The sequence below is a fragment of the Pipistrellus hanaki genome, assembly GCF_964339955.1.
Source record: "Pipistrellus hanaki genome assembly, chromosome: X".
Classification (NCBI taxonomy): domain Eukaryota; kingdom Metazoa; phylum Chordata; class Mammalia; order Chiroptera; family Vespertilionidae; genus Pipistrellus; species Pipistrellus hanaki.
Window position 1 is genome coordinate 65,184,213 of NC_140524.1, and position 18,143 is coordinate 65,202,355.

The 18,143-nt window shown below is 38.2% G+C and overlaps 1 protein-coding gene across 3 annotated transcripts in view; it reads left to right on the plus strand.

Annotated features, from left to right (window-relative positions):
- The window catches only part of ZDHHC15 (zDHHC palmitoyltransferase 15), a gene marked incomplete at its 5' end in the record, with an annotated part of 235,674 nt that overhangs the window by 113,144 nt on the left and 104,387 nt on the right, over positions 1-18,143 (plus strand). For all 3 annotated transcript variants that reach the window (XR_014793696.1, XM_084869722.1, XM_084869723.1), the window contains 5 exons: positions 3,155-3,224; positions 6,636-6,668; positions 7,411-7,531; positions 15,930-16,062; positions 17,651-17,777. Coding sequence is in view for 2 of the 3 variants with exons in the window: in XM_084869722.1 (XP_084725848.1) it covers positions 3,155-3,224; positions 6,636-6,668; positions 7,411-7,531; positions 15,930-16,062; positions 17,651-17,777 (484 nt within the window). The remainder of the gene's footprint in view (positions 1-3,154; positions 3,225-6,635; positions 6,669-7,410; positions 7,532-15,929; positions 16,063-17,650; positions 17,778-18,143) is intronic.

Here is an 18,143-nt window from a genome sequence, read left to right on the forward strand (position 1 = left end):
CCCCCCCCCGTGCCTGAATGTCATGCACTGGGCCTCTAGTATTGTAATAACTATGTATGGTTTCAGCTAGGTATTAGAATTATCAAGGTAATCCCTTTGTAAACTATATAAATATCTGACCACTATGTTGTACACCTGAAACTAATCTAATATGGCATGTTAACTAATTTAAAAAAAGCTTAAAAATGCCTTTTATCTAAGGGAAATAAGGAAGGAGGGGGGAGAAATGATTTTTATATCAGACAGTGTGAAGAGAACACTAAACTATGGGGTCAGAAAACATATACTGGTCACCGCCCTACCACTCACTGACTGTGTGACCTTGTATAATTCACTTGGTTTGACTCAGGTCTTTACTTCCTTTATCTATGAAATGGTCACTTGAACTATTTTTCTACAATGTCTCTTCTATTTTCCAAATAGTTATTCTAAAAACCACTATATTTTCTATGCTTTAAGAATTTTATCTACCTCATAGAATGAAATGTCTGAAAAAACAGAAGATAAAATATGAACCCTAGTTTTCAGATACTAGAGTTAAAGTAAACAGAGGCTAAATAATTGTCCCAAGATCACTCCAGAAGTTGACAATATAGTTTCTTTTATGATTAGGTATTATGTCTAATCCTATGATATGAAAAATTTTCCCCTTACCTTCATTCCCAAAAAGGTACTTATATTTTCAAGATTGATACAATAGGCTACACTTTCTCTATCTCTTACATATTCCTGAGCCCTTCCCCCCCCTCCTATTGGCAGGGCACCTCCTTTCTCTCTCTCTCTCTCTCTCTCTCTCTCTCTCTCTCTCTCTCTCTCTCTCTCTCTCTCTCTCTCTCACCATTCCCTCTCTTCCCCCCTGAAGTCACATACCTTTGTGCACACTTTCTCTCCTAAGCTCCAAGGGACCTTTTTTTGCCTCTGTAGCTTGTTTCCTGAGCCCGTGCAGCCCAGCTGGCTAAGCTTTCTGTGACTTTCTAAATGAACTTTTGCTTGTATTTGAAAATAAAGATTGATACAACAGGGGGAAAAAACATACATATCGGGGGAGAAACCAAGATGGAGCCATAAGGTAAACACCTATTCTGATGCCTCGCACAACGATTTTAAAACTGCAACTGGAAGACAGAGTGGACATCGTCCAGAACCATCGGAAAGCTGGCTGAGTGGATATTCTACAACTAGAAGGAAAGAGAAAAGGACACAGACTCAGAGGATCTGTGGAGGTGCAGAGACCTGTTCGCGTACAAAGGGCAGGCGGCTGAATACACGGCTGGCTTACTCGTGGAGAGGGCGGGCAGCAATGCACGGCTAGCTTTCTCATTTGGAGGAAAATAAAACCTCCTGGCTGCACTGAAATCCAGCTGCAGGTGAGACTTTGGTACCAGACTCAATCGGTGAGAAACTGGACTGTTTGGCAGTGGGCAAAACTCGAGGGCCTTCTGTCACTGGTGCGTGCAGCCATTGCCGAATGGGACACTGAGACACAGGGCCCTTTTAGGGTGAGACACAGGGTCCTCTTAAGGGAAACCAAGGCTGTCTGCTCCACCTTGAGACTCTTCCCTATTCAACCTGAGCACAGAAGCCCTCCCAGTGGAGACACTGCTGATCCTCATAGCCAATTGGCCTGGTGGTCAACTCCCCCCAGTGATACCAACAACAAGTAAGGCTTAACTACAACAATACTGCACATCCAGCCCACAAAGGGCTGCACCAAGAGTGTCAACCTCATGTAACTGTGGAGCCTGAGCTACTGGGCCCTGCTAAGACACCTAGCGCACAAAGCAACTCCATCAATTCAGGGAAGCACTAAAATGCAGAGACAAAACAGGCAGGCCACAAATGAAGGAAATGGAGGAAAGCAAAAGACTAGATATAGTGTTTAAAACTATGGTTATAAAAAATTTTAATAATTTCCTAGAAAAGGCTGATAAATTTAATTATAAATTAAGCATACACTGACTGAAATAAAAAAATATTATACAGAGACCTAAAGGCAGACTAGAGGACTGCAAGAATCAAGTCAAATATTTGGAATACCAAGAAGCAAAAAACACTATTCTGGAAAAGCAAAAAGAAAAAAAGAATCTAAATGTTAAAGATAGTGTAAGAAGTCTCTGGGACAACTTCAAGTGTACTAACATCAGAATCATGGGGGTCCCAGAAGAAGAGAGAGTGCAAGATACTGAAAACCTATTTGAAGAAATAGTTACTGAAAACTTCCCCCACCTGGTGAAAGAAATAGACTTACAAGTCCAGGAAGCACACAGAACCCCAAACAAAAGGAATCCAAAGAGGACCACACCAAGACACCTCATAATTAAAATGCCAATAGCAAAAGACAAAGAGAGAATATTAAAAGCAGCAAGAGAAAAACAGTTAGTTACCTATAAGTGAGCACCCATATGATTATCAGCTGATTTCTCAACAGAAACTATGCAGGCCAGACGGGAATGGCAAGAAATATTCAAAGTTATTAATAGCAATAAACTACAACTAAGATTACTCTACCCAGTAAAGCTATCATTCAGAATTGAAGGGAAGATAAAGAGCTTCACAGATAAGAAAAAGCTAAAGGAGTTAATCACCCGCCAAACCAGAATTATATGAATTGCTGAAGGGGGTTATTTAGGAAGAGGAAAAAGATAAAGATAAAAATTATGAGCAACAAATATGTATCTATCAACAGTGAATTTTAAAACTAAGGGGATAAAAAATCTGATGAACAATATTATCTGGTGAATATAATAGAATCAGGGGCATTGAAAGCGAATGGACTGACAATTCTTGGGGGAAAGGGGGAGTGGGGGTGTGGGAACAGACTGAACAAAAAGCGTACACCTATGGATGAGGACAGTCGGGGGGGAGGTAAAGGCAGTGGGTGGGGTAGGAACCTGGTGGAGGGAAGCTATGTGCGGGGGGGGGGGGGAGAGGAACAAATGTAATAATCTGAACAATAAAGATTTATTAAATTATAAAACATACATACCACAATTCTCTTATGCAATTTGCTTTTTGCTTGATAACTTGAAATGAGTTTGACTACCTGTAATTTATATATATATATATATATATATTAAGCCATTCAAATAAGCTAGAAAATAGATGGTATCACATTGATCTCTAATCAGTGTTAACCATCTTATTTTTCCTATAGCTGTAAGATTCTGTGACCAGTGCCATTTGATCAAGCCAGATCGCTGCCACCACTGCTCTGCCTGTGCTATGTAAGTGATAGCTATATCTTCCCTGGACTAAGCTTTGCAACAGATCATTGGCAAGACAACAATGTGACTGATCTTAACGTGTAACCATTCCTAGATAAGGGCATTTCCTTTCAATTATAATGAGCACATGCCAAACACACTCATAGGGATGATAATTCAAACTATTCTAAAGATAGAAGAGAAAAATAAAGTCTCATTTAAAAAATAAATATTTTAGCCTTACCCAGTTTGGCTCAGTGAATAGAGCATTGGCTTGCAGACAGAAGGGTCCCAGGTTCGATTCTGGTAAATGGCTCAACCTGGGAGGCAACCAATAGGTGTGTCTCTCTCATATTGATGGTTTTGTCTCTCTATCTCTCCACCTCCTTTCCTCTCTCTCTAAAAATCAATGGGATTAACAAAAAATAAAAATAAACATTTTTAGAACTGTATTAGATGAATAGAATTATCCTATATAATGAAAGGCTAATATACAAGTAGACCAAATGGCTGAACAACCAGTCACTATGATGCACACTGACCACCAGGGAGCAGGTGCTCAATTCAGGAGCTGCCCCATGGTGTTCAGAAGCCAGGACGGGCTGAGGACACCTTGGGACCTGGGAGGCAGACATCCCCCAAGGGGTCCCAGATTGTGAGAGGGTGCAGGCCAGGCTGAATTGACCCTCCTTCCCCCCAGTGCACAAATGTCATGCACAAGGACTCTAGTTTTAAAGATAATTCTCATAAGTTTCACATAGTTTCCCTATTATTAACAGCTTATATTAATACTAGAGACTCGGTGCACAAAATCTGTGCATAGGTGGGGATCCCCTCAGCCCATCCTGCACCCTCTCCAATCCGGGACCCCTTAATAACCGAGCAGGACCTATAAATTCGTCAAACGTAAACAATATAGGGAACGGGTAGGACGTATGAATACGTCCTTGAAATATATGTTGACTTTTTACAGAGAGGAAGGAAAGAGGAGGGATAGAGAGTTAGAAATATCGATGAGATGAGAGAGAAACATCGATCAGCTGCCTCTTGCACACCCCCCACTGGGGATGTGCCGGCAACCAAGGTACATGCCCTTGACCCGAATCGAACCCAGGACCTTTAGGTCCGAAGGCCGACGCTCTATCCACTGAGCCAAACTGGTTTCAGCTATTTTTTGTAAACTTTATCATTGTTTGTAAAATTTATAATTTTTTAATTCAACGTATCCATTTTTTTTGTCGGTATTCTTTTCTAATTTTTTTTGTAATTTTGTATTTTCCTTAGGGCTTTATATATGTATAAATAAACAAATATATATATATATATATATATATATATATATATATATATATATATATATATATTTCATTTATTTTCATTAAGTATAAATAAATAAAAAATAATATGAAATTACGTCCTCCGGGCGTGACGTACTGACACGTCCTAGTGAAAGAGTACACGCCCATTATAGGTTGCTTCATTAAAAAGGGAACTCCCAGGTTAACAGGTTAAGGGATGTCCAACTGTCAGTTTAGGCCCAATCCCCAGGATCGGGTGTAAACCAGCAGTCAGACATTCCTCTCACAATCCTGGACCACTGGCTCCTAATCGCTTACCTGTCTGCCTGGTCGCCCCTAACGAACCCCTGCCAGCCTGATTGCCCCTTACTGCCTCTGCGTGCTGGCCTGGTTGCCACTTACTGACCCCCTGCCAGTCTGGTCACCCCCAACTCCCAACAGCCTAGTCGCCCTTCATTTCCCCCTGCTGGCCTGGTCACCTCCAACTGCCCCCCTGCTGGCCTAGGCACACCTCACTGTCCCTCCTGCCAGCCTAATCGCCCACAACTGCCCCCCTTCCATCCTGGTTGCCCCCAACTTCCCCCCTTTGCTGGCCTGATTGCCCCACGCAGCCTCTGTTCAGTCATTTTGTCGTCTCTCACTAACCACCCTGCCATCCTGGTCATAGGCAGCCATCTTGTGAGGACGTGAGGGGTAATTTGCATATTACCTCTTTATTATATAGGATGATAAATTTGTTACAATTAATGAACAAATATTTATACATTATTTTGGACTTAAATCCATACTCTATTCAGATTTCCCCTAATGTTCTTTTTCTCTTCCAAGATCCCATTCAGGACACCACATTACATTTATTTGCCATATCTCCTAAGGCTCCTCTTAGATGTGATACTTTCTCAGAATTTTCTTTCTTTTATATAACCTTAACAGCTTTTAGTATTGTCAGGTATTATGTAGAATATATTTCAGCTGAAATTTTTCTCTAGATTTGACTTGGGTAATATGTTTCAGGGAGGATAACCATAGAGGTAAAGTACCATGCTCATTATATCATACATAGGGTACATAATATAAATATGACATCATTGTTATGTTAATCTTGATCATCTGGTTGAGGTAGTGTTTGTCAGATTTCTCAACTATCAAGTTACTCTTGCCCAGCCAGTGTGGTTCAGTGCTTGAACATGACCTACATACTAGGACAGTGTTTTTCAACCTTTTTTGGGCAAAGGCACACTTGTTTCATGAAAAAAATCACGAGGCACACCACCATTGAAAATGTTAAAAAATTTAACTCTGTGCCTATATTGACTATATATAAAGTAATTCTCTTGAATAGGAATCAAATAAACACAAAGAAAGTATTTTATAATTACTTTATTATGAAATATTAAGTAAACAAAATAGTGAAAAATTATAAAATTCTTGTCTTGTCTGCACCTACGGCACACCAGGCAACACCTCGCGGCACACTAGTGTGCCGCGGAACAGCGGTTGAAAAACGCTGTACTAGGATATCATGATTTGATTCTGGTCAGGGCACATGCCAAGGTTGCATGCTCAATCCCCAGTAGGGGGAAAGCAGGAGGAAGCTGTTCAATGATTCTCTCTCATCATTGATGCTTCATTCTCTTTACATTTTGTGTTATAACTCAGTACTACATTATTTTGTTACTCTAATTGTTCCAGCTTTATAAAACCACACTTTTATGTTAATTGGGCATAATCTTCATATCTTTCTTTTTGGGTGCTTGTTCCACTTGTATTTATCTTACCCTGGATTCAAACACAGATGTAGCCATATAGTTTCTTCCATAGTTTTAATTAACTGTATATTGAGCAAAATGAAAGGCAATATCCTAGACCTTTTCTCTGTATCAGTAGTCTAGATTTCCCAACCCTTTTTATAGATTGAATTTTTAGGAATGCAACTTGTTGCAAGCATGATCCTATAAATTGTTGTGATTGGCTAATACAAGGAATAACTGAGAACACAATAATCTTAGAGCAGCTATAGAAATAAATTTACTGGTACCATGCAAAAATACTAGTGTGAAATTGACTTAAATTATGAGGTGTTGCTTCATTTCCATAGCCCTACTTATCACATCATATTTTGCTTCTCTTTTAGGTGTGTTTTAAAAATGGACCATCACTGCCCTTGGTAAGTCCCTTTTATTTTATTCTTTGCTCAAAAAAGAGTTGAATTTGCTTAATATGCCTACTTTAGTAAGCATAGTTGTAACATGCCTGTTTCTGTTATTCACTGGGATTTTTATTTTTGTGAGGGAAAGGGGGTTTAACATTTTAAAGCAAGAATAAATATACCATAAAAGGTATCGTGGTAATTCTTGGGGTTACAAAGCTAATGGTCTCATGTCGATTAGCTTTAACAATTAGTCATAGTAATGAAATAGAGCACAAATACTTCTTCCTTTTAACATTACACAATCAGGTATTTTTTTTTTCCTGTCTTGATGTTTGAAATACTGTAGATTGTTAGCATCAGCAATTCTCCAAATTTTCTGTCTGATCTAGAGAACTAGTCTGAAATCATCTAACTACAAAGAGAACATGCCACACTGTATTAAATGTAGCTGCTGAGATTTTAATAGGTTTTCAGCATCCAAGATCTAGGTTTGATCAGATGTGTCAGAAAGTAGTTCAGAACAATTAGATTGATCAGGTATATCTGTCTGTGAAAATGAAAGGAAGAACAAATGAGATGTTAACTTGTTTTTCTAGATTGTTCCTCTTATGGGAGTTTTATTTCCATTGAATTTCTACACAACACATAATGAAACAGTAGGAGTAACATACTTCCATTGCTTAATTCACTATGTATCAGTGTGCTCTCAATAAATGGGTCCTGATTTCAAAATAGTTTTTCTTTTTTCTTTTTTTAGGGTTAATAATTGCATTGGATTTTCCAACTATAAATTCTTCCTTCAGTTCTTAGGTTATTCTGTTCTCTACTGCCTGTACATTGCTACAACAGTCTTCAGCTATTTCATCAAATACTGGAGAGTAAGTTAAAAAATCTTGAGTTCCTTGCCTCCCCCTAAATCACACAAACAGACACATACTCAAGGCTGTGACATTCTTTACCTTATCTTTTATTACATTTTAAAATAACTAATATGGAAATAACCACAAAGGAAAGCACCAAAAGCTAGTTTCCCATGCTGAATATTCTGAGATTCAAGAGCTGCTATTTAAAGATTCCTCTTTTATTTATTTATTTATTTATTTATTTATTTATTTATTTTTTTTTTAAATATATTTTATTGATTTTGTACAGAGAGGAAGGGAGAGAGATAGAGAGTTAGAAACATCAATGTGAGAGTCATCGATCAGCCGCCTCTTGCACACCCCCTACTGGGGATATGCCCGCAACCAAGGTACATGCCCTTGACCGGAATCGAACCTGGGACCTTTCAGTCCCCAAGCCGACGCTCTATCCATTGAGCCAAACCAGTTTCGGCTAAATATTCCTCTTTTAAAAGTTCCTGTCACATATGAGAATCTTTTTAAGGCCTTCAAGAACCTAACCTCTTGATTCTTTACAATGTACTTCTTTAGTTAAGCTTTAAAAAGTAAAATATTATCAATTATAGACTTGACAAATGTTGAAACAAATTCTACATCCTTAGTTTCATAAGAAAAGGGGTAACAAAGTACTTCCTCATTGTTAGAAAATACTTTCTAATTACTTGTTTAAAGGAGAGTTGCAAAATTCCTACAGGGAAAGCAAGATACATTAACTTAACTTCACATATTGCCAAAATGAAATGAGGAGTTTTATTTGAACTTTGTATAACAAACACTGGGATTCTAATATTGGCTCTGTTACTTGATTCACAGGCTCATTAACAAAATCAAGTGAAACAGTTGTTGGAAATACTCTGCCTTTCAAAATATGATTCTTTTTAAAAAATATATATTTTATTGATATTTTACAGAGAGGAAAGGAGAGAGATAGAAAGCTAGAAACGTCGAGGAGAGAGAAACATCCACCAGCTGCCTCTTGCACACCCTCTACCGGGGATGTGCCCGCAACCAAGGTACATGCCCTTGACCGGAATCGAACCCGGGACCTTTCAGTCTGCAGACCGACGCTCTACCACTGAGCCAAACCGGTTTCGGCCTAAATATGATTCTTATAATTATAATGAAATATAAAGAAATTCTACTTTCATCTTTCTTCTACTTGAAGTTATCCATCATAACCCATCTATTTCCAAAATAATTGAATGTAGATTTTTAGTTTACATATGTGTACCGGTTCTGGCAGCAATATAACAAAATATTTTGTTTTATTTCATGCCAATGGACTCCAGAAAACATTACCTCCCTACAACTCTACTATAATTACTAAGATATCATAATGTTCCATGAAGAGAATTGTCCCACCTGAACTTGAATAACAAGAGACAGAAGTAGGCAGAGGTAGTACTAGTTATTATTTTAGGAATTGCACAAGAGCCTGTACAATAGGAATATCTTACCTCAAGTAGAGAGGTAAAGCAGCAGGGAAAGAATCCTGTGACCAGAATATAGATTATATAATAATAAACCAGGAGCGAGGGGAGAGAAAGGCACAGCAGTGAGATTCTAGGTAGCTGAGATTTATCCCTATTAGTGTAGAAAATTATAGTGATACTAGAGGCCCAGTGCAGGAAAATTCGTGCCCAACCTGCACCCTCTCACAATCCGGGACCCCTTGGCTAGGGTCCCTAGAACTGGCCTGAGATCAGGGCCTATTGGGGCTTTCCTTCTGGGACTGCAGGCAGCTGGCCCCACCTCCGCCGCTTCCACTGCTTGCCATCTGTGCAGCACTGCCCCCCCCCCCCCATCCCTTGCCACTGGTAGTCTCCCTCTGCAGGCAACAGTCTGGGGTGCAATGGCTTGGCTGGCCTAGGCTCCCTCTTTCTTTGCTGGGGGGTGGGGCCAGCCCTGTGAGGGGCTGTCTGCCTATCTGATCACCCCTAACTGCTTGCCTACCTACCTGATTAACCCTAACCGCAGGTCTGCCTACCTGATCACCCCTAACTACTCTGCTTGCCTGCCTGATTGTCCCTAACTGCTTGCTTGGGGGCAGGGCCAGTCCGGAGGGGCTGTCTGCCTACCTGATCTCTCCTAATTGCATTCCTACCTACCTGATCACTCCTAACCACTGGTCTGTCTACCTGATCACCCCTAACTCCTCTGCCTGCCTGCCTGCCTGATTGCCCCTTACTGCTTGCTTGGGGGTGGGCCACCACTGACTTCTGGTTGGTCAGCCCCCTGATGTTACTGGTCATTACAACCCAGGATTTTGATATATTAGGATTTGCTTTCCATTCTTCCTTCCACTTGCTTAATCAATTCAGATATTTAATAATATTAAGAATCAGAAATAATATAATGGATAAAGAAATCTTCAATGCTTTTTTAAAAAATATATATTTTATTGATTTTTTTACAGAGAGGCAGAGAGAGAGATAGAGAGCTAGAAACGTCGAGGAGAGAGAAACATTGACCAGCTGCCTCTTGCACACCCCCTACCGGGGATGTGCCCGCAACCAATGTACATGCCCTTGACCGGAATCGAACCTGGGACCTTTCAGTCCGCAGACCGACGCTCTACCACTGAGCCAAACCGGTTTCAGCTGGAATCTTCAACTCTTGTATCAGTGTACATGATACAAAAATATAAACAGAAATAAAGTTTTCTCATTAATTTTGTATTTTCCCCAGATATAAAATGCTTCACCATCTTGGTGTTTCTTCATTGGTCCCTTTCTACAACACATGATCTCTTACCTATTGCTCAGGTTTCTATGATATGTTTGCCATTTTATTCACACATTGTGCTACTACTGTGAAAATAAAGAAAATAACTGCATCCAATTCATTAGGCAAAATGTCAGCCTTGGTCTTCACTAATGACTTTATTGGACCTTATCACAGTAGACTACTGTTTAAGAATCACTCTTTAGCTGAAGCCAGTTTGGCTCAGTGGTAGAGCGTCGGCCTGCGGACTGAAAGGTCCCAGGTTCGATTCCGGTCAGGGGCATGTACATTGATTGCGGGCACATCCCCGGTAGGGGGTGTGCAAGAGGCAGCTGGTCGATGTTTCTCTCTCATCGACGTTTCTAGCTCTTTATCTCTCTCCCTTCCTCTCTGTAAAAAATCAATACAATATAATAATAAAAAAAAGAATCACTCTTTATTCTTATAACCGACTAAACAATGTTACATTTTACACATTTTGCCTTTGGCCTCCTAGACAGCCAATAACCAAATACAAAATGTCAACCAGCAATCATGCATATGCGTTGTTGTTGTTGTTTTTTTTTTTTTTTTTTTTTTTTTTTTTTTTTTTTTTTTTTTAACTCTTGAAAGATAATAGTGGGACATGAATCAATCACCAGAAATATGTCAGTATTCACAAGCAACATCAGGAATAAACATAGACTTGTCCTTTCCTATGCCCTCATTTCTTCTCCACAATATACTAGCTTATGCCTGACATACAAGAGAAAGGCAATTAAACTTATTTTGTCTTGCCCTCATAATGAAAAGAACATTCAGAGAAATGCTTCTTTTCAGTTTCCCTAGCCAGAGAGCACTTTGATGTGGGCTAGAGATGGCTTTCTCAGTGTAAATTTAGTCTCCCTTAAAATTAAATATAAACACTGCCATTTATTATGTTTCTTTATTTTATTTTTTCCATTACTATTTATCCCTCTATACCCTCTTCTGTTGCCATTCACCTCCCTTCCCCTCACAATCACCATGCCAACCTGAACATTTATCTGACATTTATTTTATTTTATTTTAAAAAATATATATTTTATTGATTTTTTACAGAGAGGAAGGAAGAGGGATAGAGAGCTAGAAACGTCGATGAGAGAGAAACATCGACCAGCTGCCTCCTGCACACCCCCTACCGGGGATGTGCCCGCAGCCATGTACATGCCCTTGACAGGAATCAAACCGGGGACCCTTCAGTCCGCAGGCTGACACTCTATCCACTGAGCAAACCAGTTTCAGCTGACATTTATTTTAAAAGCTACGTATCAAGAAAGCTAGATGTGCTCCTAAGAACAGCAACATCTATTTGTATGGTACTTTACTATTTTCAAAGCACTTTTATATCTATTATTTCATTTTATCCTCACCACAGCCTTGCGAAGTAGACAAAGTAGGAATCGTTAGTCTCATTTAAAGATGATAAAACTGAGGCTCATAGTAGTTAGGTAACATGCTAGGGATCACCCAGCTTATAAGTTTCAAAGTCAGGATTTGAATCTGACTCAAAGCCCATTCTTCCTTCCACTGATCTTAAACATGGTACCATATCTTACTGTCCATTATAGTCCTGCTGTGGAAAAGCTCTAGCACATTTAGAATGAAGAATTCAGAAGATCACCACATTATATCTTTCCTATTAATAATAACTTTAAAGAGTAGCTACTTTGTTAGGAAAAATTAGTAACTTACATCTCCCATTCTGGGTCATGTATCTCTTCATAGAGGATATGAATTATTTTAGAACCAATAAAATACATATTATTCCACTAGTATTCCCCTGAAATGTTTTTGATGGTTATTACTTAGAGTAATTTAGCTTGGTTATCTTCTGAGAAGTTAATTTTAAACATAAGGCCATCATCTTCTAACAAAAAAGTTAAATATTAAGTACTTTATCAAGAGACAATACAGTAGATATGATTTGGCAGACATAAGAGAGTTCTGTAAGAGTAATTAGAGCAGAGAAAGATTTTCAGCTCTGTCACCCAGGGTGTGAACTGACTTTATATAAATTCCTCTTGCACAGTTATTTATTTCCCATTTATTTATTTAAAACTTTTTTAAATAAATACTTATTGCTCAGATTATTACAATTGTTTCTCTCCCCCCCCCCCCGCCCCATAGCTCCCTCCCACCCGGTTCCCGCCCCACCGTCTCGTCTGCCCTTAACTCCCCTCCCCGCCATTGTCCTCATCCATAGGTGTACGATTTTAATCCAGTCTCTTCCTGAACCCCAAACCCCTTTACCTATGATAATTATCAATCCACTCCCTTTCTTTGCCCCTGATTCTATTATATTCACCAGTTTATTCTGTTCCTCCGATTTTTAATTCACTTGATTTTTAGATTTACTTGTTGATATATATGTATTTGTTGATCATAATTTTTATCTTTTTTCTTCTTCCTCTTCTTAAAGAATACCTTTCAGCATTTCATATAATATGATTTTGGTTTGGCGGTGATGAACTCCTCTAGCTTTTTCTTATCTGTGAAGCTCTTTATCTGCCCTTCAATTCTGAATGATAACTTTGCTGGGTAGAGTAATCTTGGTTGTAGGTTCTCGCTATTCATCACTTTGAGTATTTCTTGCCACTCCCTTCTGGCCTGCATAGTTTCTGTTGAGAAATCAGCTTATAGTCCTATGGGTGCTCCCTTATAGGTAACCAACTGCTTTTCTCTTGCTGCTTGTAAGATTCTCTCTTTGTCTTTTGCCCATGGCATTTTAATTATGATGTGTCTTGGTTGGTCCTCTTTAGATTCCTCTTGTTTGGGGTCTGTGTGCTTCTTGTACTTGTAAGTCTATTTCTTTCACCAGGTGGGGAAGTTTTCAGTCACTATTTCTTCAAATAGTTTTTCAGTATCTTGCACTCTCTCTTCTTCTGGCACCCCCATAATTCTGATGTTGGTTCGCTTAAGTTGTCCCAGGGGCTGCTTACACTATCTTCAACTTTCTGGATTCTCTTCTCTTGCTTCTCCAGAGGAGTGTCCTTTGGCTCTTTATATTCCAAATCTTTGACTTGATTCTTATGTTCCTCCAGTCTGCTGTTGCATCTCTGTATAATATTTTTTATTTTAGTCAGTGTATGTTTAGTTTCTAGTTGGGTCTCATTAAATTTATTGGCCTTTTCTAGGAAATTCTTGAAAAACTTTATAACCGTGGTTTTGAACTCTATATCCACTCTTTCTTTTCTCCTCCATCTCTTTTGTTTGAGATCCATTTCCTTGTCTTGGCATTTTCGCTGCTTCCCAGAGTTGGTAGGATGGCTTTGTGTGTTTGGTGTCCTATATGGCTCAGTGGGTCAGCCTCCCCAGTTACCTGAGGTAGACACTCTTGGTGCTCCCCTTTGTGTACTGTGTATACAGCCTTGTAGTTCAGTCTTGATTGTTGTTGGTATCACTGGGAGGAATTGACCTCCAGGCCCATTGGATGTGAGTATCAGCTGTGTCTACTCTGGGATACCTTCTATATTGGAGACAGTCTTATAGGATCAGACTTGCAAAAGCCTCTGTGCTCAGCTTGGATAGGGCAGAGTCTAAGGGCTGAGCCAACAATCTTGGCTTCCCGTCAGCCCTGCCCTTGTGCACGAGCCTCAGACTTCTGCCTTCCGCAGCTCCCCTGATTTTCCACCTTACTGTCCAGATTCCCTGTGCAAGAGCATGGGTGCCCCAGGGGCTTGCCCGGAATTGGGTTGGGTCTCTGTAGTCTGAAGCTTCTGACTCCTTCCACTATGGAGAGGCCACGGCAACTTCCATGGTCAAACCTCTCTGTGCGCACTCACTCGCGCGACTGTAGACCTACCTGCCTTGGCTCCTGGCTCCCTCAGTCTCCCAGTCTCTGAGTCTCCAGGTACCTCTCTCTATAGTCTGGACTCCACCTGTATGAGCCTGGGTCCACAGGGTTTTGGCCAGGGTTGGGGTTCAGTGCAGTCGGAAAGGGTTCAGTGCAATCGGGGACTTCCTTTCCCGTCCCGCCAGCCAGGCATTTGGCAACACTTCCTCTCTGTTCACGAGTCTCCCTACTTCAGCACTTTGTGGCTCCCAATCTGATCCGTGAGCCTCTCTCCTTCTTTCTAGTTGTAGATTTTCCATTCCACCAGCTTTCTTGTGGTTTTGGATGATGTCTGTTCTGTCTTTTAGTTGTGGTTTTGAAATTGTTGTGTAAGGCGGCAGCTTTAGGTGCTTACCTAGGCCGCCATCTTGGTTTCTCTATTTCCCATTTAAACATAAAAGGTAAAAATTAAAATAAATGAGTTTTAAAAGATTTTAAAAAACGTATTTAAAAAATAGAGATGTGAAATAAAAACCCAGCCCGGTAAAAACCCTTCAAACTGATATATTTGTTTCCTATAAATTCAAAATAAAACAAACAAAAACCAATCAAATTCAGTTTGGATGCTTAGGCCAAGAACAATCACTTCAAAAGGTAGCAAATTTTATGCAATTTTCACCCAGTCCACCCCTCATATGAAAGCATGTCACTGGCTTACTTTCCTTTATCTTTAGCCTTCAAACACACACAGGAAGATTCCCAATATTTCTTCACATCTAACTGAATAAAAATTTCCTCTAAGAGAAGAAATAAATCAGAACTATCTAAATTTGCCAAGTTTTTCCCAACCTTAACTTTCTTTTTCTAAGCTAGAGTAGAATCAGATCAAAATGTAAGGTCCACTTTGAGAATTAGCTTTAACTTTGTCACTTGAGATCATTTGTAAATATTTCAAAACAATTCATCAAGCCCAAACAATGACCAGCAAGAAAAGGAGGGGATAAAAAAAAGTCATTACCATAATTTCTCACTCCAAAATTGAAATTTTTTTCTAAGATTACCTAGAGAGGACAAAATGTTATGAGCTGTGCATGCTATAGAACTTTAGAAAATTCATTTTGATCTAGGGTTGCATATTTAAAAAAAACAAAAAACTGGTGACACATGGAGAATAAGATGTCACAGCTAACTATAAAAATATTTAGCTACTTGCTTTTAAATTACCTTTCAAATCTGCATAATTTTACTGTCTAAACAGTAATTTTACAGTATGTAATATATGAGCACATTGTACAATACTTCACCACACACAACCATACAAAATTTGTAGTAGCTTTAAAACCAGTTCATAACTTATAAGCAAAACATTTTAAAAATTCTTCCTATGTGTTTTAACTTCCTACATATACCATCATGACATTTTAAAACATACATATGCGTCAAAGGAAATATGACATATAAAGTATCCCAGAGTAACCCACCTTGAGACAATATGATCTCAAAATTACCTCTAGTCAGTGATTCATAATTTAGAAACTAATTATAAAACTAAGACATAGCTTACCAATTAAGGACTAAGTATACTCTTTATACATTATCTTTTTCTAATTGGTACACTATATACTCTATTTTACAGTGACCTACACTTAAGCAAGAATCCATTTTAGGCTTTGCAAGCAGAAAGCATATCTATAAGAGGCATGGTCATCAAAAGAAAGTTTTTACAAATTTTACAAAATCTACTTTTTAGTTACAGCTAGACATTTTAAGCATATGAAAGATTACTAACCTTTATAGAAAAACTAGCCAAGCCTTACAACTTTAATATTTTGTTTCTGTTTATTATTTCTTTTCTAGGGGGAATTACCCAGTGTTCGCTCTAAGTTCCATGTCCTTTTTCTCCTATTTGTGGCCTGCATGTTTTTTGTCAGCCTTGTGATTCTCTTTGGTTACCATTGTTGGCTTGTCAGCAGAAACAAAACCACCTTAGGTAAGATGGGATATTAAGACTACAAAAATAATTTTAATGTATATCATAGTGATCTGTGGATTAACCCCAAGAAAGCGAAAAGCTTCCAGTGAAGCATTTTAGCTGCAGTGACATTCATTTGCCCCCTATTGAGATAAATGCAAACAAGTTTTACCAAACAGGAGAGCCATGGTGAATGAAACTTACATAGGGAGGAGAACATTAGTGAATGAAACCTCACACAAAACAAAAAATGTCCATAGTTCTTTATAGTTCATTTTAGGTAATAGCTCTCTAGATTTACAGCTTGGAATTTTTATGTGTTCACATGAGGAAATGAAGGAAAGAATCAGTACAGAAGAAATACCAGAAGTTGGAGGTAAAGGTCAATAAAGATAGAAGAATCTAACTTAATGAGCACATATAAAAATAGAGTCCTAAGAAAGAATTCAAGCCAAAAAAAAAAATTGAATATCTACAATCATCAAAGGAGCTGTGTAGGGACTGTGGGTGGAGATGAACAGATTGAACAAGTGAGTTACTAGAAAATGAATATAATAAATTAACTTTTTCTGTCTATTATACTATACTTTGGTCTGTTGTTTGAAGAACTATATTTCTGATGGATCCCAGTGTAAAATTTTTTTAATCTATGGTAAACAAAATATTTACATTGTATGCAAATCAACTCAGGATAAGTGAAGAGAAAATGTCAAAATGTTGAATGTTTAGCTAAAATAGATTTGGAGAAAGTTTAGTACAAAATCCATTATACTTTTTAAACTCATTTGCTAATTACACGAACAGGTAAGAAGGCATTTGCACTCATTTTCCAAACCAAATATATATGTAGCACTTAGTTATTAGTATGGTAGATTAGCACTTTTGGTTTAGACATGCTGCAAAGTAGAAAAGAACTAAAAGATTCATGATAAAAGAGTCTGAAAACAAAGAACAAGTAGGAAATGACCAGATGCAGCCAGAGAGCCCATCAGTGAAAGTATTTGCTTAATGGAATAAATGTGTATAAATATAATATGCACTAATATGGTTAAATTCTTCTTAGTCTTTAAGTCTGATTATAGTTCACCCATTCAAATTTTTTTCTGGAGTAAAATTCAGCTTCTTACAGTGTGAACATTTTCATTCCTGAAATGTTTCAAAATCAAATCTATGTTATTACTATATCTTTATGTTATTGCTTTGGTCCCAGTTCTAAAGATGGAGACCATTTGGCTGTTGTTGCCAATAAGATTTAAATAAAGTGCTGTTAAATCTATTATTTTACTCCTTACATGAAGCACTAAAATATATATATATTATGCCCATGGCTGCTTAATTTTTCTACCATCATGCATTTTTCTGCCTTAAAAAAAAATAAACGAGAGTACCAATTCTTTGTATTTAATAACAAACTTACTTTGCGTTAAGTGGTTAAAATAGTCTTTACTAAGTAAATAAGAATGAAAATCCCATGCTACCACAGCAGAAAAGTATCATAAAATCAAGTTGCATTCATGGAGAACTGTAAAAACATGACTTTCCTGAAACTTTCCCCCCCTTTATTGTTTTCTTCCTCTTTTATATTTAACTCCCCTATATGTCCCAGAGGCCTTCTGTACTCCAGTGTTTATAAGTGGTCCAAAGAAAAATGGGTTCAACCTTGGCTTCATCAAAAACATCCAGCAGGTGTTTGGAGACAACAAGAAGTTCTGGTTAATACCTATTGGGTCCAGGTAGGTAATTATTACCACTAAAATAAGTTGATGTTGGACCATACCTTGAAGTAACAGATTCAATTTTTATTGTAAAATGCAGCAGGTATCAGTTCAATGTAAAATTTATGTTTTTCATTTCTAAGTTAGCAAAGACAAATCAGGAGGTAAATGTATGATAAAATAGGCATTCTTATGCCATTTTTCTTTTGTGAGTGTAAACTGGTACCACTTTTTTATAAATGATTTTTGTAATATGCATTTTAAAATCCTAAGAATCTACAAAGCCATTGTCTAGATACAAAAATATTTGCCACAGCAATAATTAGTATACAACTTAAAGTCTGACAATATGAGAATGAATATATATATATAAAGATAATGGTT